The sequence below is a fragment of the Hyperolius riggenbachi genome, chromosome 5 (genome assembly GCF_040937935.1).
Source record: "Hyperolius riggenbachi isolate aHypRig1 chromosome 5, aHypRig1.pri, whole genome shotgun sequence".
Taxonomy (NCBI): domain Eukaryota; kingdom Metazoa; phylum Chordata; class Amphibia; order Anura; family Hyperoliidae; genus Hyperolius; species Hyperolius riggenbachi.
In genome coordinates, this window is record NC_090650.1 from 322,002,368 (window position 1) to 322,026,614 (window position 24,247).

The following is a 24,247-nucleotide window of genomic DNA, read 5'->3' on the forward strand; positions in this document are numbered from 1 at the left end:
GGGACCACCAGGGCAGGAGGCAGCCAGTATAATAGGCTTTGTATACATTACAAAGCCTATTATACACTGTTGCAGCGGCGATCCGGATGCCAGTAACCCGCCGGCGCTTCCGAACGGCCGGCGGGTTACGGCGAACGGGGGGCGGAGCCAGTCCCCGGCGGCTGATCGCGTCACGAATGACGCGATCGCCGCATAGCCACTCCCGCAGCCGCCCCCGCCGATGGGCGTATTGCGGTCGTTTTGGGCCCAGACTTTGCCGCCGCCCATCGGCTGGGGGCGGTCGTTATGTGGTTAAGATTGGATTGTTTTCCAGACTCTAGGAATCATATTACACCATGGGCCCGATCCTATTCATTTTTTTCGAAAATTTTCTCTGTGGAAATAATTTTTCATCTTCTGTATAAATTGCCAGGCAACGCTGAGGGGTGGATCGGGACTCCCTATGACATCACGACGTCGATGACGTCATTCCGTTCGTCGCCATGGCGACAGGGGAAGCTCTGAAGGAAATCCCGTTCAGAACGGGATTTCCTGACGGGCATTATCGCCGGCTGTGATCGGAAGGGTGGGTGGGATTCGGCAGGGAAGGGGGTATCATGTAGCTAGCACTAGGCTAGCTACATGATTAAAAAAAAATTAGGTTTAAAAAACCATAAACAGAACGCTAGGGAGGTTAAAGACATTTTATTTATACTGTGACAATATCACCTAGGAAAAAACTCAGGAGAAAAACTAAATTGGATTGGGACCATTGTTCCAGTAAAAAGAGAATCTGGTCTTTCCATAGTATACAATTCATAGTCGTATCAAGAGTATCAAGTGGCTGGATAGTGCACTGGTTAATGAGACACTGAAGTGGAAAAAAAATATGATATAATGAATTACTTGTGTAATACTAATAATTACTAGAAGATTAGTAGCAAAGAAAATATTCTCATATTTTTATTTTCAGTTATATAGTATTTTTTTATATAACATTGCATCATTCTCTAATATGTGCAGTTTACACATAACTCAGCATTCTAAATGTTTTTACAGAGCAGGCTGTGAACTATTGACCTGTCCTCTGGCAGAGAAAAAGAAAATCCTTGACCGACAGTTGAGATAACAACCTTCAGAACTCAAAGCTCTCTGCCACTTTGAAAGTTGTAGAGCCCAATGGCTCTTTTGCATAGATAACAACTGGAGTCTGTTAACTCTTCCTGTACTGGAAAAAATACGAGACTTATGTCTCTGCTTCTAATGTTTTATTTCTTAGCTGTACTACACATGCAAATCATTATATCATAATTTTTTTCCGCTTCAGTGTCTCTTTAAGGGCTCTGCCTGGGAGACCAGTGTTTGAATCCTGGCTAGGGTCAGTACCTATTCAGTAAGAGGTCCTTGGGCAAAACTTTCTAACACTGCAGGTTGGCCCCTTGAGCGCACCTCTAGTGGCTTCAGCTCTTGAGGGCTTTGAGTTTGACAGGATAAAAGTGCTATACAAATGTTAGGATTATTATCAGTGCACAGAACCTGTGGCAGTGTTATTTAGGCCTCTTTCAGAAGGACGATTGAACTGCGCTTTTCAGGCAGTTCAGCCTCCCATCAACTACCGAGTGCCTTTCAGCTGTAGTTTCATAAGTCTGTAACTCCACATGTGGCAGCATTTGGCACACAGTGTGGTTACGTAGCAGCAAAAAAACTACATCATGTCACATCTTAGCACACTTATGTGAAACAGAACCTTATATAACCGTAGGGTTAATTCAATTCTACAAACTGTACTGAGGTGCTTGAAAGTACTTGAGTTTCAAGTATAATAGTCAGATTCAGGATGATGGATAATGATACTTGCTTGCATTGCATGGTATTTGACTAATACATATTACACTGTGCCTCTTCTAAGGCTCAGCATGTACACTGCAGTCAGTGTGAAGGATGTTGGCGGTGTTCCCTGTTGCAAAGAATTACTATGACATTCTGTCCTGGTAAAAAGTGATCCCCAAGACAAAACGTGATGGTATTACTCTCCAACAGAGGTCAAAATTGCAATAAAAAATGAGGCTGCAACCTACGGTATGTCAGCTTTTCATCGCTGTTTGTGCTCCTGACACAAAGTCTTTCTCATCGTTGTCTCTTTCTCAGGGACATAAAAGTAAAACCCTGACAGATATTCTCATCTTTCCACAGTCTGTTGGAAGCCATTACAGAGACTGGGCTGGAGTGCCACTTTAAACCATTTATTATCACATTGTTAATTTAAAGGAATATCGAGGTGACATGTGACATGATGAGATAGACATGTATATGTACAGTGTCTAGCACACAATAACTATGCTGTGTTCCTTGTTTTCTTTCTCTGCCTGAAAGAGTTAAACATCAGGAATGCAAGTGACAGTTTCTGTCCAGTCAATTCCTGGTTGGGACGTGGTTGGACTATACCAGTGATCTGCAAACTGGGCTCTCCAGCTGTTAAGGAACTACAAGTCCTACAATGCATTTGCCTTTATGAATCATGACTGTGGCTTTCATACTCCCACAATGCATTGTGGGACTTGTAGTTCCTTAACAGCTGGAGAGCTAACTTTGCAGATCACTGGACTATACCATAACCCTCACTGTAAGGAAAAACAGCCATAAAACACATTTCTGGCAGAAAATGTCTTCTGAGAGCAGGGGAGAGATAAAAAGGGTCAATAGTTTCAAAAAAATCAGTTTTAAGAGAAACAGGGTAGATACAATTGTTTATCTCATCAGTTTATTTTCACATTATTATTTCTTTAAGGTTCTGTTGGGATGCATCATAGATGCACCATAGATGCAGTGAAGTAGGCATGAGACAAGAATTATTTTACATCAACAATCATACCAACATATCACATTGCAAACAAGTCTGCTTGTTGATCTCAGTTTATGTTGGGAAAATGCTAAATGCTATTTTGCCCCTTGAAGGAAATAATGCTGCAAGTAACATGTAATTATTACCATTAGCCTTTAACATAATTTTACTTAACATAACATGTCTTGATGAATGAGCCGCACTGAAATTTCACTTTCAAAGGTGATTCCTATGTGTTTTGTATTACAGGCTTCAATGGTGAATGCAACCCAGATGGGACCATCAGTTCTGAAGCAGTGAGTTGTTTACTTGTTTATCATTTTATTACCACTATGTTTTTAGTACAAAAAAGAAAACATTATACATATCTAGAAATGAGAATTTATTTATTCAGAATTATTCCAGGTTGTGCCGTTCCTATGCTCCATCAATGTTAGGATTTCATTTGGCGTTTTTTCCCTAATACAGTTGGCTCAGTTGTAGTGGACCTCAAAAACTCACTGTAGGACTCTGCCTCAATGTTAACCTTCTTCATCTCGATAAAACAGAAAGGACCGGCACCGCTGTCTTGTATCAAAGCTCTTTTAATAGCACCAAAGTGGCAGCAGTAACAGACTGCTGTTTCGGTTTACACCTTTATCAAACTGCTCAAAGCCTTAATGGCTTTGAGCAGTTTGATAAAGGTGTAAACCGAAACAGCAGTCTGTTACTGCTGCCACTTTGGTGCTATTAAAAGAGCTTTGATACAAGACAGCGGTGCCGGTCCTTTCTGTTTTATCTGGACTGCACTTCCCAGGAGGCACTGGGGAGAGACCTTGGGCACGCTGCATACTCTTTTTTGGAAACGGTGCTCCCTCTCTTTTGTTTATGAACCTTCTTCATCTCAGCAGGGACATTTGTTGGTCTTCATTAGCTTCTCCCTTTGATGCTCATGAGTAAAACCAATGTTTTGTCAATGTTGACACCAGCTGTTTGACATAAAACCAGGCACAACCTTCATTTAATAAGGCACAACTGGAGCCTAAGGTTTAAAGACTCACATTTATAATCAATTGTCATCCATCTGATAGACCATACCAAATCGGTGCTGTTCTTCAAGGAACTTCTGTGTTATCTACTTTTGTGGATGGAATTCTGTTACATCTCCCTAAACTACCACTCCACCCTGTGGCGCAAGCCAGACACTGTTGCTACATCATGTTGCCATTCCCGGTAATTGACTGTGCTCCTTTAATAACTTCGTTGTCTGACTTCTGTGGCAGGGTTTGATCTTTCTAAGTCTAAAGAATCAAAAGTAAGATGGTAGACCAGGGGAACCCTGTGAGAGTGGTTCTACTGCAGCATTGCATGCAGCGTATTTTGAGCAATCCCAGAGCAATTGCATTGTATGGCTGCAATGGCTGCATTCAATGGCTGCCGAGCCAAATTGCAATCATTCCAGGATTTGTGCTTAACTCAACTTAATTAGCAGCCAATTTATTTAGAGACTTGCAAGTGCTCCAGGTCAATTTATTTTAACACATTTTTGTATTTCTTATTTGTTACATTTCCTTGCTTCTAATTAGTACAGGTGTAATTATATTTATGGTCACTTGTCACTAGAACGGAGTTTGAGAGAATAATAGAGGACTTCTGCTTTCTATATTTTCTGCTAGTGGAGACACATCAAAGCATTTCAAAAATTTACAGCGCATCGAGTACTGCCGAGTGAGGTCAAAAGCATTGTACTTATCTCAGACAAGATCATTCTTCTGAAGCTGCTAATGGGTTAAAATCGCAGTACTTCACGATTTAGAAATCACAAGCTGTTTCCGAAATCTGGATTATTACTCTTTACAACTGCATGTATGGAGTTTTTACAAAAAGCATCTTTTTAATTTGCTTCTGCGGCTCCCACAATGAAGTTTCCAGCATAACTGTTGTGAAGTCCTCATCCAGTATAACTGACTGCTCTACAGAATTGGGATATCTCACAATGAACTCATTGTATGAACGTCTCAGTTGTGTAATTCTTGCTTCTAGAGAGGAGTCTGTGATAATTTGCTCAACAATCCACTTGTGCAGAGAACACTGGGACTATCACTGTAGCTAAGGCACTTTGTTATGACTTTTACATAGTAAACTGCTGAATGTCTGTCAGATCATCTGTTTAGTTTTATCTGGAAATGACAAGTTATGCTTAACGTAATCTAAGTAAACATTTCAACTGTTGTGCTTGTCATAGGGCCATTGTCAGTGTCTGCCTAGAGTTGAGGGTGTAACCTGTGATCGCTGCAAACCATTATACTGGGATTTGGATAAAGGAAATACCCAAGGCTGTATTGGTAAGTCTCTACAATGGGCTTTCAAATAAATATGACTTATAACATTTTACATATTTGTAATTACCTAAAGTTTGAAAATCAAGTGTCCAGCGGTGAACTTTGGTACTTGCCAAAGTTTTCAGTTTTGATCCCTGCTGACCATGGAAACTACAGTCAAAATGGCCTATAAATAGGTTCATAAGGTGCTGTGATACAATTACCACCTTGTACCCCTTGTATCAATAACCACCGTCTCGCAAGTCGCATGCTGGCACAGTGGAAATGTAGCCTAAGTCATAGACCCTGAACAAATATGCAGAACAGATGCACTGGCTAAATAATGACCCCTCTAATGCAGGGGTAGGGAACCTTGGCACTCCAGCTGTTAAGGAACTACAAGTCCCACAATGCATTGCAGGATTCTGACAGCCACAGCCATGATTAATAAAGGCAAATGCATGCTGGGATTTGTAGTTTTATCACAGCTGGAGAGCCAAGGTTCCCTACCCCTGCTCTAATGTATTTCAGTTGTGTGGTTTAGACACTACTGAAAACAGAAAGGTTAGCAGGACAGCCAGGCATTTAGCATTGTCAAGGAATTAAATATGGCAGCTTCCTTTTCTCACAACGGGGTCACTTTAAGTAAGCCTGTTAGAAACAGTCTTGCTTACAGAAATAACAAAGTCACAAAGATAAAGGTCCTTTCAAAAAAAGAAAAGTTTAGTAGATTTGCAATAATTTTCAATGCAAAATTTTTATTTTACTGCATGTTAGTACTTTATGCAATAAACATACTAAAAATACCCGGAGGCTGGCTTCTGGCTGGTTCCTGTAGTTCCTTCCTAGGCTAGGGTGGGAATTCCTTACCCAGCATAGAGCAAATCACCTATCTCCTCCCACCTCCTTCCTGGGCTAAAAGAAATTAATACTTTGTGGCCAGCATTGCAGCTACAGTTCCTCCTAGCTGTGTGTAATATAGCTTTAAACCCTTCCAATACTCCCTCTATAAAAGCATTTGTACCTCTCATCACCCTGCTCTGTATGCTTGCAATTCCTGCTGCTCTTTTATTTAACCCTTTACAGATACTGGGAGGAGTGGGGGAAGGGGTCATTTTATTTTCCATGCAAAGCATAAACATGCATATATGACACTGCTTAGCTGTAGTGCTGCCATGATGGCCACAAACAGGGCTGGGACCCACTGAAAGGAACCATTGCCTTTGCATTTTGCGTAGTGTTTCTTGCAGCATTCTCTGGCACAATTTTGGGTGATTTAGAGGCACTTGTTAATGTAATTAACAGCACTTCTTACAGCAATTGCGAGTAGCGGGGTTTTTTTCATTGTGGATAAAAAAATCACTGCAAAACGGCTTTTGTGATACGTTTGTAAAGCGATTTTTCGCCAATTCTATACTTTGTATTGAAGCGCAAATGTTTCAAAAATGCTGCAGGACCTGAAAATGAAACTTGGGGTAATCATAAACATCCCTGTGGCTTCTCCTCCATCCACTGTCATTAGCTTTTTTGGAAACGCCAATTCCTACGTGCAGCTGAAAGCAGTCTTGTGGGTCCCAGCACATAAACGTTAATAAAAGGAGATGGGATTTACTGATCTTTGCCCACAGCGAAAGACCGTCTCCTGCTCCTTCCAAGCCTTCCTTCAGGCTGATCGGTCCCTCGCCATCTTTCTAGGCCATCTGGATCCTCTGCTAGGTGGCCTGGTAATTCCTCATGTCGGGGTGTACTAAGCATATGTGGCTTTGCTATGCATGCGCACCCCATCGCGCTTGTATCACTGGGAGAGTTCTGCACCTTCACAGTACTACTGTGCAGACGCAGAACACTCCCTGCCGCAGGAGCACGATGGGGAAGTACGCGCGGCCGGACTGTGCCTGCACTGATTGGCGAGATTACCGGGCTGCCTAGCGGAGGATCCAGGCGGCCTGGGTAGACGGGTGTGACCGATCATCCTGAAGAGGGCTGGAGGAAGCCCCAGGCATGAATACATTTCTTGTATTTGTTTACTCGTCTCAGGTAAACTTTAAGGCAGAGTTCACACTTGTTAAAGTTAGCATGTGATTTGCGATTTTCGAAAAAAATGTGATTGCTGGACATGTAATCTATTTCTGTTTGTAAGCAAATTTGCATTCATGATTTTTCTGTGCTTAAAATTCTGATAACAGGTCTGCTTATTTTTATGTGGAATGTGGAATTCGTGTTTCAGTGTAAGTCAATGGGAGCACCAAAATATTGCAGAACTTTGAGTTTTGCACAAAGAATTGCGTGCGATTTGGAAATTATATGTAAATAAACTTCATTAGTATTTACGGAAAAATTGCAATGCAAACAGTCGCATACAAACATATATAAAAATCACAAAAACGCCCACATATAGTAATTAAAAACAAAAGAACACAAAAAGTGAAGATCTCATGTATTAATCCAGTGATACATGTGAATAGGCCCCTCGCAATAACAATACAAATTGTCTTTTTTGGAGATGTTTCTAAAATACATCCATTTCCATGCACAAATAGACTCTGCTTGTCACCTATGTGACAAGACAATACACAGAACATTTATATCGCACATTTCTCCTGGCGGACTCAAAACACCAGGACTGCAGCCACTTAGGGCACACTCCACGGGCGACCAGGATCATAAGAAAGACTTGCCCAAAGACTCCTTATTGTTTCACATACTGGCATGAGCCAGGATTCGAACCCTTGTCGAGGGCTCAAGTAGAACAGCTAAGGTAGCAGCTCTTCCTCTCTTTGTGACAGATAACCTAACAGAAAATGTTTCTGTTTCCAGATTGCTCCTGTGAAACAGATGGTACAATAAGCGGAGTGGGGGAATGCCACCAGGTAATATGTGCAAAGCTAAACTTTCTTTATATTCTAACAGAATCCTAGCTAAGATTATGTACCTATTTATAGTATACAAAATCAATACAGTCTGCTGAAACATTGTACAGTACAGGGAATGTCCCATTGTATATTGTCTTATTCCAAACAATTAAAATATACAGGATGTAGAATAAAGAGAGGCTCATATGTACTAACATAAACTAGCTTTATTAGGTACACATGAACACAAGTGAACAGTCTGACTGCTGCTTATGCTACACTTTCTAGAACCATGTTCCAAAATAAATTGCAGTAAATTGCAGTAATTCCCAAATGTACTCTCATAGTGTATCTGGAGAATTCCCAAGGAAACAGGATTGTCAATGGCAAGCTTGAGAGCAATGACCTCATAGATAAAGTTACTGCCAATAGACTAAATACTTCAGTCTTTAGAGCAGTTATATGCAGGGTCGTGACTGTCAAAATAGTGTGTATTTGTGAGATTTCCGGCAACAGGGAATGGGAGATCTGCAATTGCAAACTGAAATATATTGTAGGAAAGTGTGTAAATCCCAAACAATACATTTAAATGAATTTGTATAGGGAATAAACATGTTTATTTTGTATGATATTTACAGAAGTGTTGTCAGAGACAACACTGTAAATATATAGTACAGGGCACATCACTGAAGATCAGCTGTGAGTTTATGGTTTTGCCAACATCACATCTCTATTCTATTGATCCTTAGTATATTGTATTGCATTTTTTCGTCACAGACTGATGGTGATTGCTATTGTAAGGCGCACACTTGCAGCACATCCTGCGGAACCTGTACATTTGGCTATTTTTACCTAGAAGGCAAGAACTACTTTGGATGCAAAGGTAAAGTAACAGCTGCACAGCTCTGCAGGGCTGCCAATCAGGGGGTATAGGTAGCATAGGAGCCAGGAGGTGGAGCACAAAGATTCACCATGCCCAAGAGTGATCCTGAAGCATACCTTGAACATTAGTCCAAGAGAAGCCCTGAAGTGTACCTTGTATGGTCTTCCAAGAGGATCCATGAAGTGTACCTTGTGTGGGCTTCCAAGAGGATCCATGAAGTGTACCTTGTATAGGCTTTCCAGAGAAGCCCTGAAGTGTACCTTGTATGGGCTTCCAAGAGGATCCATGAAGTGTACCTTGTATAGGCTTTCCAGAGAAGCCCTGAAGTGTACCTTGTATGGTCTTCCAAAAGGATCCATGAAGTGTACCTTGTATGGTCTTCCAAGAGGATCCATGAAGTGTACCTTGTGTGGGCTTCCAAGAGGATCCATGAAGTGTACCTTGTATGGGAGTCCAAGAAGAATCCTAAATTGTACCTTTTATGGGGGTCTAAGAGGAGCTCTGAAGTATGCCTTGAATGGCGGTCCATGGCGAGCCCTTAAGTGTACGTATTGGGGGGCTTATTAGTGTACCTTGTATGGGGGTCTATAAGGAACCCTAAAGTGTACCTTGCATGGAAGCCTAAGAGTATCTCTGAAGTATACCTAACAGGAGACTTGACGTGTGCCAATGAAAGAATAAAACGGCATCTTCATTGCAAATATCAGTAAAACTAGGCAATGACTCCAATATTCACCTAGGTGCTCCTTCAGTATTGCTAACCTGGATGGGGTAGCTTGCCGGTGCACTCGTCCAGCAGGTTCACCACTCCTGCCACAGTAAACCCAACAACAATGAGGACAAGGCACTCCACGAGCTTCAAACTTGCGTTTGTTTATTCAGAGCTTTGACACATACATGTTACGGGTCACCTGACCCTTCCTCAAGTGTACCACCCACAACACCAACTTCCCCTTTTAAAGGACCACCCACAGGAAGTCACACCCAAGTGAACTATTACATCATCATAGAATAATCTATATACAATTTCATGATTCCTATACAGGGCACTACTATACCGTCTACCCTGTAATGATTAGTGGAGGGGTCATCAAATTTCCCGCAGCAATTGTAAACACACCGAATTATTCTTTCCTAGAAAAAAATCACAAAAAACATTTGTAACTTACATGCTCATTTAGGGCCCTTGGGCTCACACAATCCAATTTCCTTATCCACTCCACTTCTCTATGGAGCAGTACCTTTTCTCTGTCACCCCCTCTGCGTAGAGGGGGGACAGAATCTAACACCATCCATCTTAACTGAGAAGCGAATGTCCAGCCTGAACAAAATGTCGGCCTACGGGGACATCCCCTTCTCCAAATTTTTGCGGGCATCAGCAATACTTCGCTTGGTTTTTGTGATTTTTTCTAGGAAAGAATAATTCGGTGTGTTTACAATTGCTGCGGGAAATTTGATGACCCCTCCACTAATGGTACACTTGAGGAAGGGTCAGGTGACCCGTAACATGTATGTGTCAAAGCTCTGAATAAACAAACGCAAGTTTGAAGCTTGTGGAGTGCCTTGTCCTCATTGTTGTTAAACTAGGCAATAAGTAATAAGGTATATAGGTATATAATAAGGAATATAGATTTAAAAAAAAATAATAATAATCATTTACTGTCACTAAACCTGCTCCCTATTCTCACCTGATCCCTCCCAGTATGTCTCTATTTTTAATTAAATAAGCCTTGCACTAGCTTCTTATAATGTTTGTGCTTTTTTTGCCAGGATGTGAGTGTGATATGGGCGGAGCAATCAGTCATCAGTGTGATGAGTCTTCGGGAAAATGTGCGTGCAGAAGCAATGTTGAAGGCAGAAAATGTGACCAGTAAGTGATGGGATAAGAAATATTGATTTGTTTTGTGTTGGTGCATTGTAATTTCTCTAGTGGTGCCCATACATGGTACCATTTCATCCAATCTTACCATTTCTATGTAATATAAGGGAACTGCCTAAATTATCCTTTCAGTATATTCACTTAATTTACCCTTATAAAGATTGGATGAAAAAAAATTATACCATGTATACACCATAAGTGGGACCTGGAAAACAGATAGTCGTTCCCAGTACTGGGGCACATGAGATGGAGGCTGCTGGGCTCTGGCAGATGGATAATGGTGCACAGTACTGGGGCACATGAGATGGAGGATGCTGGGCACTGGCAGATCAATAATGGTTTACAGTACTGCGGCACATGAGATGGAGGCTTCTGGGCACTGGCAGATTAATAATGGTGCACAGTACTGCAGGGGCCCCAACCGTCCCGTTTTCGCCGGGACCGTCACGGGTTAGGGGAGGGGTCCCGCTGTCCCGGGATAGCCCCCCTTGTGTCCCGGCAGGCAGCAGAGGAGGCAGCGGAGGAGAAAGAAGGATCGAGGCGCCAGCCGCGGCTGTGCTGTGCGGGATGCGGGTCAAGCTTGTCCCCCCTCCCTCCGAATGTGCCCCCCAGTGTCCCCCTGTATGGCGAGATACGAGCGCAGCAGAGCGGCAGTCTTACCATCTTCCTCGCGTACTGGCATCTCTTGCTTCCAACTACTTCCTGTGGCGTCACAGGAAGCGGAGAAGACGAGATGCCCATATGCGAAGAGGAATGGTAAGACTGCCGCTCTGCTGCGCTCGTATCTCGCCATACAGGGGGACACTGGGGGGCACATTCGGAGGGAGGGGGGACAAGCTTGACCCGCATCCCGCACACCACAGCCGCGGCTGGCGCCTCGATCCTTCTTTTTACCTCCACACCCATGGGCACCCTCACCCTTCTCCCCACCATATATATATATATATATATATATATATATATATATATATATATATATATATATATTTTGACTAGGTGTGTGTCAGGGGGTGTAGTTGGGGGCGTGGTCGGGGGCGTGGCTTAAGTGTCCCGGTTTCTCATCTCAAAAAGTTGGGAGGTATGGTACTGGGGCACATGAGATGGAAGCTGCTGGGCACTGGCAGATTAATAATGGTGCACAGTACTGGGGCACATGAGATGGAGGCTGCTGGGACCTGGCAGATGGATAATGGTGCACAGTACTGGGGCACATGAGATAGAGGCTGCTGGGCACTGGCAGATTAATAATGGTTTACAGTACTGGGGCACATGAGCATAGCCGGCCTTTGACCTGAGCGACCGGAGCGGTTGCTCAGGGCGCCGGCTTCCAAGGGGGTGCCTATAACTGGTTACCTATACTGAGGGCACCTACACCTGATTTCCTATACTGGGGGCACCTATAGCTGGCTACCTTTACTGAGGGCACCAACACCTGGCTACCTACACTGGAGGCACCTACATCTGACTACCTATGGGGGGATGGAGACCTTCAACTGACTTCCTATACTGGGGCACCTATGCTTGGCAACCTATATTGAGGGCACCTACACATGAGATCCTATACTGGGGCACCTATGCCTGACTACCAACCTATACTGAGTCTGAGGGCGTTTTTTTTGGGGGGGGGGGCGCACTGCTGCTTAAATGCGTGGTGCAAATTGTCGGTGCTGTGCTATCATTCTAAATGGGGGATCGGGGGTCTGCTAACTGTCCCACTGATTGTTTTCATTAATATTCCTGAAAGGTTCTAGCCTTCATTTTCAAGTATATTCAGGATAATGCATTCTTTCCATCCATTCGTGGTTATTAATAATATTTTTCTATTATACATATGTGATGTGTCACAGAGAGCTGAGCATTTGGCTTGATGTGTCATGACGTCTAAAAGGTTGGGAACCACTGTCCTAGGAGATATCTCAGGAGAAAAGAGGAATTGCATATGGGCCTGTGTGTGCGCATGCGCAAAGAGGATGAAGGGTGGGGGGGGGGGGGGCACAAAAATCAGGTTTCGCTCAGGGCGCTGGGAAACATAATGCCGGCCCTGCGCATGAGATGGAGGCTGCTGGGCACTGGTAGATGGATTGTGCACAGTACTGTGGTACTGGCATACGGATAACCGCCACCTCAAGGCTATAACTGACTAGCAATGAACAAACATCGTCCTGTAAATCTCCACTGACCTGGAGAGGGAATTCAGATTGGTAAATCAAAACTTTTACAAAAACTACTGGTTAATTAACAAGCTAACATATGGTGGCTTTAAAGCGGACCCAAACCAAATTTTTTTTTAATTCAAAATATTTAGTTGCACCACTCTGACACATACAAAGATAAATAAACACTCCTTCAAGCCTATGAGCATTTCAGTGCATGCTTTTCACCCTTCTCTTTTCACAACCTGGTTATACAGGTGGCAGCCATTAGCAATTCCTCCTTTGCCAGACACCAACTACTCCATCAGTTTGCCGGATTCTGTCCCGGCAATTTCAAAGGAAGGGAGGGGTTCCTCCGATAAATGTAAAATATTTTATATTTGTCATCATGCAGCTGAAAAAAGTCTGCTATTTATTATTATAAGTTAGAAAATAGATTTTATTTCTGAAATCATGTATTTTTAATTTGGGTCCACTTTAACCACTTAAGGACCGTAGGCTTTACCCCCCTTAACGACCAGACCCTTTTTTCCCATTCAGACCACTGCAGCTTTCACGGTTTATTGCTCGCTCATACAACCTACCACCTAAATAAATTTTGGCTCCTTTTCTTGTCACTAATAAAGCTTTCTTTTGGTGCTATTTGATTGCTGCTGCGATTTTTACTTTTTATTATATTCATCAAAAAAGACATGAATTTTGTCAAAAAAAATGATTTTTTTAACTTTCTGTGCTGACATTTTTCAAATAAAGTAAAATTTCTGTATACATGCAGCACGAAAAAATGTGGACAAACATGTTTTTGATTAAAAAAAACCCCATTCAGCCTATATTTATTGGTTTGGGTAAAAGTTATAGCGTTTACAAACTATGGTGCAAAAAGTAAATTTTCCCGTTTTGTAGCATCTCTGACTTTTCTGACCACCTGTCATGTTTCATGAGGGGCTAGAATTCCAGGATAGTATAAATACACCCCAAATGACACCATTTTGGAAAGAAGAGATCCCAAAGTATTCACTGAGAGGCATAGTGAGTTCATAAAAGATATTATTTTTTGTCACAAGTTAGCGGAAAATGACAGTTTGTGACAAGAAAAAAAAAAGTTTCCATTTCTGCTAACTTGTGACAAAAAAAAAAAATGAAATCTGCCACGGACTCACCATGCCCCTCTCTGAATACCTTGAAGTGTCTACATTCCAAAATGGGGTAATTAGTGGGGTGTGTTTACTGTCCTCGCATTTTGGGGGGTGCTAATTTGTAAGCACCCCTGTAAAGCCTAAAGGTGCTCATTGGACTTTGGGCCCCTTAGCGCAGTTAGGCTGCAAAAAAGTGCCACACATGTGGTATTGCCGTACTCAGGAGAAGTAGTATAATGTGTTTTGGGGTGTATTTTTACACATACCCATGCTGGGTGGCATGGGTGCTCTGTAAATGACAATTGTTTGATTTTTTTTACACACAATTGTCCATTTACAGAGATATTTCTCCCACTCAGCATGGGTATGTGTAAAAATACACCCCAAAACACATTATACTACTTCTCCTGAGTACGACGATACCACATGTGTGGCACTTTTTTGCACCCTAACTGCGCTAAGGGGCCCAAAGTCCAATGAGTACCTTTAGGATTTCACAGGTCATTTTTGTTTCAAGACTACTCCTCACGGTTTAGGGCCCCTAAAATGCCAGGGCAGTATAGGAACCCCACTAATGACCCCATTTTAGAAAGAAGACACCCCAAGGTATTCCGTTAGGAGTATAGTGAGTTTATAGAAGATTTTATTTTTTGTCACAAGTTAGCGGAAATTGATTTTACTTGTTTTTTTTCACAAAGTGTCATTTTCCGATAACTTGTGCCCTAGCGGCAGATAGGGGTCTAATCTGATGGGTAGCAGTGACAGGGGGTGATTGATGGGTAATTAGTGGGTGTTTAGGGTGTTCTCTACCCTGTAAACAATGCACTTGGGAGGTGATCTGAAGTCGGAACTGCGGGCAATCTATTGATGTGGGTCGGTGATCAGATTGCCCGCAAGGGGCAGGTTAGGGGCTGATTGATGGGTGGCAGTGACAGAGGGTGATTGATGGGTGGCAGTGACAGGGGGTGATTGATGGGTGATTGACAGGTGATCAGTGGGTTATTACAGGGAAGAACAGATGTAAATAATGCACTGGCGAATTGATAAGGGTGGGTCTGAGGGCAATCTGAGCGTGTAGGCGGGTGATTGGGTGCCCGCAAGGGGCAGTTTAGGGTCTGATCTGATGGGTAACAGTGACAGGTGGTGATAGGGGGTGATTGATGGGTAATTAGTGGGTAGAGAACAGATGTAAACAATGCACTTGGGAGGTGATCTGACATCGGATCTGCGAGCGATCTATTGGTGTGGGTGGGTGATCAGATTGCCCGCAAGGGGCAGGTTAGGGGCTGATTGATGGGTGGCAGTGACAGGGGGTGATTGATGAGTGATTGATGGGTGATTGACAGGTGATCAGTGGGTTATTACAGGGGGGATAGAGGCATACAGTACACGGGGGGGGGGGGGTCTGGGGAGAATCTGAGGGGTGGGGGGGTGATCAGGAGGGAGCAGGGGGCAGTTTAGGGAAAAAAAAATAGTGTCGACAGATAGTGACAGGGAGTGATTGATGGGTGATTAGGGGGGTGATTTGGTGCAAACAGGGGTCTGGGGGTGGGCAGGGGGGGTCTGAGGGGTGCTGTGGGCGATCAGGGGGCAGGGGGGGGGGAGATCAGTGTGATTTCGTGCAGACTAAGGTGGCTGCAGCCTGCCCTGGTGGTCCCTCGGACACTGGGACCACCAGGGCTGGAGGCAGCCTGTATAATAGGCTTTGTATACAATACAAAGCCTATTTTACGCTTTAATTATGCGGACGTGTATTCCTCCGCCCGCCGGCGCTGCTAAGTGGCCGGCGAGCTGGAGGCTAAATCCCCGGCCATCGATCCCCGGCGGAGGATCGCGTCACGGATGATGCGATCGCTCCCCCCATGCCTGTACAAGGACCGCCGCCTCTGTGCATGCGGCGGTCCTTGCGGGATCCACTTTCCGGCCGCCCCTGTGCACTGGGCGGTCGTTAAGTGGTTAAACAGTAGTGACCTATAGTAGAATGCAGTACATTATTCAGGTTACACACTTTATGGCCATTTTCCTGGTTTCTGTATCAGAAACACACACACACACACACACACACACACACATATATATATATATATATATATATATATATATATATATATATATATATATATATATATATATATATACAGTGGGATGCGAAAATTTGGGCAACCTTGTTAATCGTCATTATTTTCCTGTATAAATCGTAGGGTTTTTACGATAAAAAATGTCAGTTTAATATATCCTATAGGAGACACACACAGTGATATTTGAGAAGTGAAATGAAGCTTATTGGATTCACTGAAAGTGCGCAATAATTGTTTAAATAAAATTAGGCAGGTGCGTAAATTTGGCATTTGACATTTTATTGATTCCAAAACCTTTAGAACGAATTATTGGAACTCAAATTGGCTTGGTAAGCTCAGTGATCCCTGACCTACATTCCAGATGAATCCAATTATGAGAGGGTTTTTAAGAGGGTCAATTGTAAGTTTCCATCCTCTTTTAATTTTCTCTGAAGAGTAGCAACATGGGGGTCTCAAAACAACTCTTAACCACTTTGAAACCCTTGCTACACTTATCTACTCCCCACAAAACTTCATCTGAAGCTCAGGGGAGTAGATAGGCGTACTTGTGGTAAACAGTGTGCTGTATGCCCAATAAGCTATCTGATTATTTATATAGGGTATCATTTTAACCGTGACAAGTGAGAGAATAGATTTTGTGGTGTTTGACAACTGAGGGATAAGTCATGTGATTTTTTTTACCGGAAAACTGAATGAAAAGCAATAAAACTGTTATTTTCATGTACTCTATACCCCCAAATAAATACTTGTAAAAACAACAAAAGTGACAGCATTGAAAAGAGAATACATAGTTACCCTAGGGACTTAGCTTTTAAAATATGTATGCCATGAGAGTGTATTACTGTTAATCATGAAGATAAGGGCTTTTAATTACTGATAGAGTACAATGAGAAAACAAAAAACACAAACCAGAAACTAATATATTATCGCCATACATTGTACTAGGAATATTATTTAAATGTTGAGATAACCAGGACAAATTAGCAAATACAATGTGTGGGTTTTACCTATGGTAACATTGTTTATTTGAAAACTATAGTGGATGGAAATTGAGAAATAGTGTATTTTTTCTTTTTTTTCTCATTTTTCCCTGTAAAATGCACAGATAATAACATAATTACTAAAAGCAAATATCACCCTCACAAAGCATAATTTGTGGCAAAAAAAACAAGATATAGATCATTTACATCTGATGAGTAGCAATAAAGTTATTGGTGAATGAATGGGAGGAGCGCTGAAATGTGAAAATTGCTCTGGTTTTTAAGCAAAAAACCCTGTGGTGCTGAAGTGGTTAAATGACCTGAAGACAAAGATTGTTCACCATCATGGTTTAGGTGAAGAATACAGAAAGCTGTCTAGGATATTTCAGCTGTCTGTTTCCACAGTTAGGAACATATTGAGGAAATGGAAGACCACAAGCTCAGTTCAAGTTAAGGCTGGCAGACCAAGAAAAATCTCGGATAAACAGAAGCGACAAATGGTGAGAACAGTCACAGGCAACCCACAGACCATCACCAAAGACCTACAAGATCATCTTGCTGCAGATGGAGTCACTTTGCATCGTTCAACCATTCGACGCACTTTACACAAGGAGATGCTGTATGAGAGAGTGATGCAGAGGAAGCCTTTTCTCAGCCCACAGCACAAACAGAGCCACTTGAGGTATGCTAAAGAAACATTTGGACCAGCTAGCTTCATTTTGGAATAAGGTGCTGTGGACTGATGAAACTAAAATTGCGTTATTTGCGAATAACAAAGGGGGTTATGCATGGAGGAAAAACACAGCATTCCAAGAAAAACACCTGCTATCTACAGTTAAATATGGTGGTGGTTCCATCATGCTGTAGGGCTGTGTGGCCAGTGCATGGACTGGGAATCTTGTCAAAGTTGAGGGACGCATGGATTCAGTATCAGCAGATTCTGGAGACCAATGTCCAGGAATCAGTGACAAAGCTGAAGCTGCGTCGGGGCTGGATCTTTCAACAAGACAACAACCCTAAACACTGCTCAAAATCCACAAAGGCATTCATGCAGAGGAACAAGTACAACGTTCTGGTCATCTCAGTCCCCAGACCTGAATATAATTGAAAACCTGTGGTGTGAGTTAAAGAGAGCTGTCCATGCTCGGAAGCCATCAAACCTGAATGAACTAGAGATGTTTGTAAAGAGGAATGATCCAAAATTCCTTCAACCAGAATCCAGACTCTCGTGAGAAAAGAGAGGGAGTGGAGGCACTGTAGTAGCAAAGTGAGGTACCTTTTAATTCACGGTGTGAAGCACAATAGGGGTACACAGTGGCGGTGAGGGGATGCCTGACAGCTGGTTCGCTAAGAAAGCTTATTGTGCTTCACACCGTGAATTAAAAGGTACCCCACTTTGCTACTACAGTGCCTCCGCTCCCTCTGTTTTCACACGCATTTGTATGTTTCTGAGAGCACGTCTTGGCATGGAGTACTCAATCCGGTGAACCCAGCGTCTTCTTGCCCTCATCTAGTGCCAGTCTTTTTCTTCTTTATACTGCAGAATCCAGGCTTTCATTGGAACCTACAGGAAGCATTAGGAGGCTGTAATTTCTGCAAAAGGAGGATCTACTAAATATTGATTTAATTTCTTTTTTGTAGTGCCTAAATGTATGCGTCTGCCGAATTTTGTTTAATTTATTACACACTTTCTGTAAATCCAATAAACTTCATTTCACTTCTCAAATATCACTGTGTGTGTCTCCTATATGATATATTTAACAGACATTTTTTAGCGTAACAACCAACGATTTATACCGGATCATGGCAATTAACAAGGTTGCCCAAACTTTCGCATCCCACGGTATGTACAGTATATTGCACTGTATTGATATGTAGCCCTGCCCTACCAGTGATGTTTAGTCTAGGCTGTTAAGCTATGTGGCATTTTCCTGCCAGAGCCTTCTGGGAGATCAGGTATTATTTGTTCTTGATTTGGAATTCTCAGTGAACAAACAATCCACAGAACTGCACCTGACAGTACAAAAGATGTCACCACCTGGGACTAAATCATTTATAAATGAATATTGTGCTCAGTGGGGATTTATTTAACCTCTGCTTAATGTGACACTTAAGTGAAAAAAACTTTTGATATAATGAATTGTATGTGTGGTACAGATAATTAATAGAACATTAGTAGCAAAGACAAGAGTCTCATATTTTTATTTTCAGTTATATAGCTTTTTTATAACATTGCTTCATTCTCTAATATTTGCAGTTTACAAACTTCACTCTGTATTTTAAACTAGGAAACAGAGTAGAGCTAATGTCCCTTTGAGCTTTCCTGCAGTAAAATCTTAAACAAACAAAAAACAGTGAGAGACAGGTTGAGATAAGTGCTTCAGCAAACAGCACTGTAGCCGACCAAGCTTGGTGGGAGAGCTCAGAGAAGCTCTTTTGTATTGATAACAGCAGAAGTTTCTTAACTCTTCCTGTACTGGAAACAGTACAAGGCTCATATCTGTGCTACTAATGTTCTATTTCTTAGCTGTACTACACATACAATTCATTATATCGGAAGTTTATTTTCACTTCAAAATTCCATTTAACCCTTCCCGACCAGCTAACACTGATAGGCGTCGGGAAGGTGGCAGTCCCAGGTCAGCCTAACGCTGAAAGGCGTCAAGTCCTGGCGCGGGGTTTTACAGGGTATAGCTCGCGCCGATGTGTCATCAGTCTACCAGCGGCAAACGCCTTTAGGAGACGGTTAGACAGCGAAATCGCTGTCTATTTACATTGTACAGCGCTGCAATCTATGGCAGCACTGTACTGGGGACATTACTGTCCCCTGGAGAGGCTCTCAGAGCGACCGGCTCTCATAGCCTGATGCCTATGTAGTATGGCTCTGCAGCGACATATTAAAGTACTAAATTGTAAAAAAATTTTTGCCTGATCACTGGGGGGGGGGGGGGGGGGGGGGAGTGTAAGCCTATGGTCCTGAACTGGTTAACAATGAGCCGCTACACAGCTAAAAAGGACTAGGAGTAGGAAACCTTTTTAACTGTCTTTTAATACATTTTGGTTTTTGAATGTTTTCAATCAGAGCTACAATAATAGAAATTATTTAATATCATTTTTACAGACCAAAGGAAAACTACTACTTCCCTGACCTTTATCAAATGAAACATGAAATAGAGGATGGCACAAGTTCTGATGGAAGGGCTGTTCGGTTTGGATACAATCCACAGGAGTTTCCAGGATTTAGCTGGCGAGGATATGCTCAGATGTCTTCCATACAAGTATGTCATTTATTCTGTAATGAGAAATTAGATTAGAATTAAATTAGATTGGCAGTGCTGACCACTCTAGAGCTCTGAAAGCCTTCTAGTGCTTACAAGAGTCCTAGCTAGCCATCAGCCTGCTGGGGTTTTGTCTGCAAGCATCTGCACAAAGCAGGAGGTCCTGGCCTTCAGCTAATGAGTCATCATAGCCATCCATTGTTGTGGTGCAGAGCACAGAGCAGGGAGCACTACAGGAAACATTTCAACTCCAGCCAGGTGCATGTTGTCTACTAACAGGTATGTAGGCATGGTAGCATTCTCTGTGTACGTTGTTATTATAATTCATGGACGGTTCTTTAATATTACACCTGACATATGAATAGATAGACGAACATGCCTGCTACATCCTCTACAGGGCTTTGGTAATGCTTCCTGTCAAATGTAATCTTGTCTGAAGAGAAGGATTTGAAAAGTGTCTGTTGCCTTTTTGGAAGTTATTTTCAAACTAGGTTTTCTGTAGGCATTTTCTTCACTGCTCGAAGTAAACGAACATGCCATTCAAGAATAGAGATGCTAGAAATCTTCCACACAGAATAAGGCCTGGTTCACACTGGACGGATCAAAAACCGACCATATAAAAACTGATCCGTAAAATGGATCAGTTTTGATTGGCATCAGTTTTTGCTCCGTTCTGTTGTGCACAGGTAATGCGACGTGTCCTTCACGCTGGAATTATTGCAGCCTCCCCAAACTTGCAGTCCATTCGGCTGATTGTGAACAGATCTTATTGATTAACATAGGATCCGCTTACCTCCGTTAGAATCCGGTCTGTTTAGCTCCGCTAAACAGACAGTTTTTTGTGTCATTGCGAACCGGGCCTAAAAAGCTCTTTACTGACGATATTAAGTTAACAGCAGCTTCAAGTTGATAACGTAATGTAATTAACGTTAAAAAAAAAGATCAACAACAAACATCCTATTATAGTCATTTAATAGGTTTGTAATTCATACATGATAAGACTTAAATAAGCACTTGCACCAAGTCAGTTTCAGAAATGTTTTTATGCATTTTAGCTCTCATGGTCCCAGGCACTGACTGGGCTGGGGGAGATTTTCCCCTGGGCCTCCTCCTGCTCACATGTGCAGGGCCGTTGGCTGTTTGCAGCGCTGCGGCGGCTTGATCTTCCCGCTAAGTCCAGTCCCCACCGTTAAGGCCTCTCCATGCGGAGTGCTGCGGCCGATCCTCCTGCTAAGCCCCGCCCCCGGATTGCTAAGCCCCACCCCCACACTCACAGTGAGCGGACCATACCTGCTCTGGCTATCCCTCAGCTGCTCCATGTCCAGCTGTTGGAGTCCAGACTGATGGTCCAAAAGCCTGAGTTGAAAATCCACCTTCCTTTTTGCGCACAGGGTTAAAATTATGGGCCATCTCCAATTTCTGCCTCTGAATAGTCTTCTAAGACTGGGCAACAACCAGCTCAGCTGTAAATCAGGCTGCATACTTAAAGTTTAGAGGACTAGTCACTGTTCAGTAAAACTTGTCATGTATAGATCAATGATGCACCAGTCTTTTCACTAATTAATTTATTAAACATTGTCTTTTAATCTCAATTTACAGCCAGCTTTGAAGTTCCAGAAAAAACACATTCCAATTGAATATATTTGCAACCATAGCAACAGTATTATGTTTGGTGTAGAGACTGAACAGAATTAATTGCTAGTTGCACATTGCTTTTTTGCATGATCAAGTTATCTGAGTGAAAAGCAGTTGGTGCTGACACTCCTATCTAAATACTTTGCTGGGAGCATTTTGGAATAGAAGTGTGATACGAACCCAAGGAAAATATAGACAATCTGAAATAATGGATAAAAATCAGCTTTGCAATATACAGTATATAGAGCTACGCTGAAGCGACTGCCCATTATACTACAAAAATGTAAATGTTCTTTAACTTTAAAGGACAGTAGAGGCGAAAATAAACTAATGAAATAAACAATTGTATCTATCTACCTTCTCATAAAAATGTCTTTTTAACCACTAAAGTACCAGCGGTCTCTGCCACCTTAAGGACCAGAGATCGCTGGTACCAGAATGACGGAACCCGACGAATCGCCGAGCATACCCTCCACAACCGCCATCATCCCCACTCGCCGGGACCCCCAGGACATAGACTCTGCCGTCTCTATGACGGCAGTCATGTGAGCCGGTCAGGAGCTGCTTTCATTGGCTCCTGACCCTGTCTTTCAATGTAAGCCAATGGGAGCGGCTTACATTGAAGACAGGACCAGGAGCCAATGAAATCAGCTCCTGACCGGCTCACATGGCTCTGCTGTCATAGAGACAGGCAGAGCCTGTGAAATGCGGGTTTGAGCAGCGCGATCGGCGGGGAGTGACGCAAACGGCAAATGCGCACAGCGGCAGCTAATTAAAATCTACGCCCTGCCAGCCAGGAGCCCACCAAAACAGGGCGTAGATTTTAATTAGCTTGGTCCTTAAATAGTTAAGATATTCCACAGTTTTATTTTATGTCTATCTACACTGTAGTCACTTCCTTTCTGAGTCAGGACTGAGTCAGCCACTTACATACCTGATACTTAACTCTTTCAGGCAGAGAAAGAAAAAAAGCAACACAGCATAGTTATTTGTGTGCTAAGCACTGTACATACCCATGTCTATCTCATCATGTCACATGTCACCTCGGGTATCCTTAAAGTTTAAGCCTTGCTTTGCACTGTGCTGTTAATAAGTATGTAGATAAGCTGAAGTTAAACATTGACTTCTGATTCACCAGCTCTGGTCTTGCTACCCCAAATAATTGGGCCTCTTGCACACTATATGCGATTCTGATTTGCGTTTTTGACGCAATTTTACATGCGATTCAATTTGCAATTTTAATTTAATCGGTACTTTATGCTGCGTTTTTCCAGTGTTTTTCTTTTTTGCTTTGATAGCATCCAGGGAAAATTGGAAACATAAATTGAAATCGCAAATCTGATTTTCTGTGTGCAGGGGGCCTTTAAAATCTTTGCTAGTCCTGTTTGCAGCCCCATACTGTATGTACAGTGCTGACTCCAGAGGTATAAAGCGGATTAGCCGATATTTATATCTATGTCTTGTCTTGCTTTGTCTCTGCAGCCAGGCCTGGCTATACTTGTCTGCAGTCTGCATTCCCTTCTTTCATCTCCTCTTTATGCTCAGCTACCTTTCCTATGCCTGAAAAAGAAATAACTCCTGATGGATTTCTTCATAACTGTGGCATCACCTGTAAGTTGCTTTCCATGACAGCTGACAGCTGTGTTTATACCTTCTCTGTCCATCATATTTACTGTTAGCAATCACCTGTCCAGTAAGCATCATTTCATTTCCATAAACAGACAGGAGGTGAATTTCTAAAGAAAACATTTTTTTGGTATGCATGACATACTGTATCTATCTATGTACACTCAATAACATCATTATAAAAACAATCTTTAAAGTGGACCTGAACTCAGAACTTCCTCTTTGCTCTAAAACACACGCAACAGTGGCCTCAATTCACGGAGCATTATCAAACGTTTATCAAACTTTTGACAATTTACCTCATGGGTAAAATCTCTTTTTGAATTCACTAAGGTGTTATATATTTGTTGAACGTTTTATCGGTAAAACATACAACATTGAGGCCAGTATAATAATCTTTAGTGAAAAACATTTTTGTTACAGCTGATACAAATCTTGCAATAAATCTGCAGTGTCTACTTCCTGCTTTCATGGAAGCAGACATACTGTTAACAGCCTGTGTTTACCAATTATCTCTCTGCTGTGGCAGTCAGCTGACACAGGTGAGAGATCAAATTACAACTTGTGTTTAGTCACACATGAGGGGGTATTACACCGGTTAAACTCTCTAAATACATACAGGGTGC

The 24,247-nt window shown here is 42.4% G+C and overlaps 1 protein-coding gene across 1 annotated transcript in view; it reads left to right on the top strand.

The window, feature by feature from the left end:
* The window catches only part of LOC137519405 (laminin subunit alpha-3-like), a 120,665-nt gene extending 98,610 nt beyond the window's left edge, over window positions 1–22,055 (top strand). Inside the window, exons 16-22 of the mRNA XM_068238360.1 lie at window positions 3,071–3,117; window positions 5,046–5,145; window positions 7,939–7,991; window positions 8,751–8,856; window positions 10,627–10,726; window positions 20,204–20,360; window positions 21,960–22,055. Of these exons, the coding sequence (XP_068094461.1) occupies window positions 3,071–3,117; window positions 5,046–5,145; window positions 7,939–7,991; window positions 8,751–8,856; window positions 10,627–10,726; window positions 20,204–20,360; window positions 21,960–22,055 (659 nt within the window). The remainder of the gene's footprint in view (window positions 1–3,070; window positions 3,118–5,045; window positions 5,146–7,938; window positions 7,992–8,750; window positions 8,857–10,626; window positions 10,727–20,203; window positions 20,361–21,959) is intronic.
* Window positions 22,056–24,247: the final 2,192 nt, after the last annotated feature.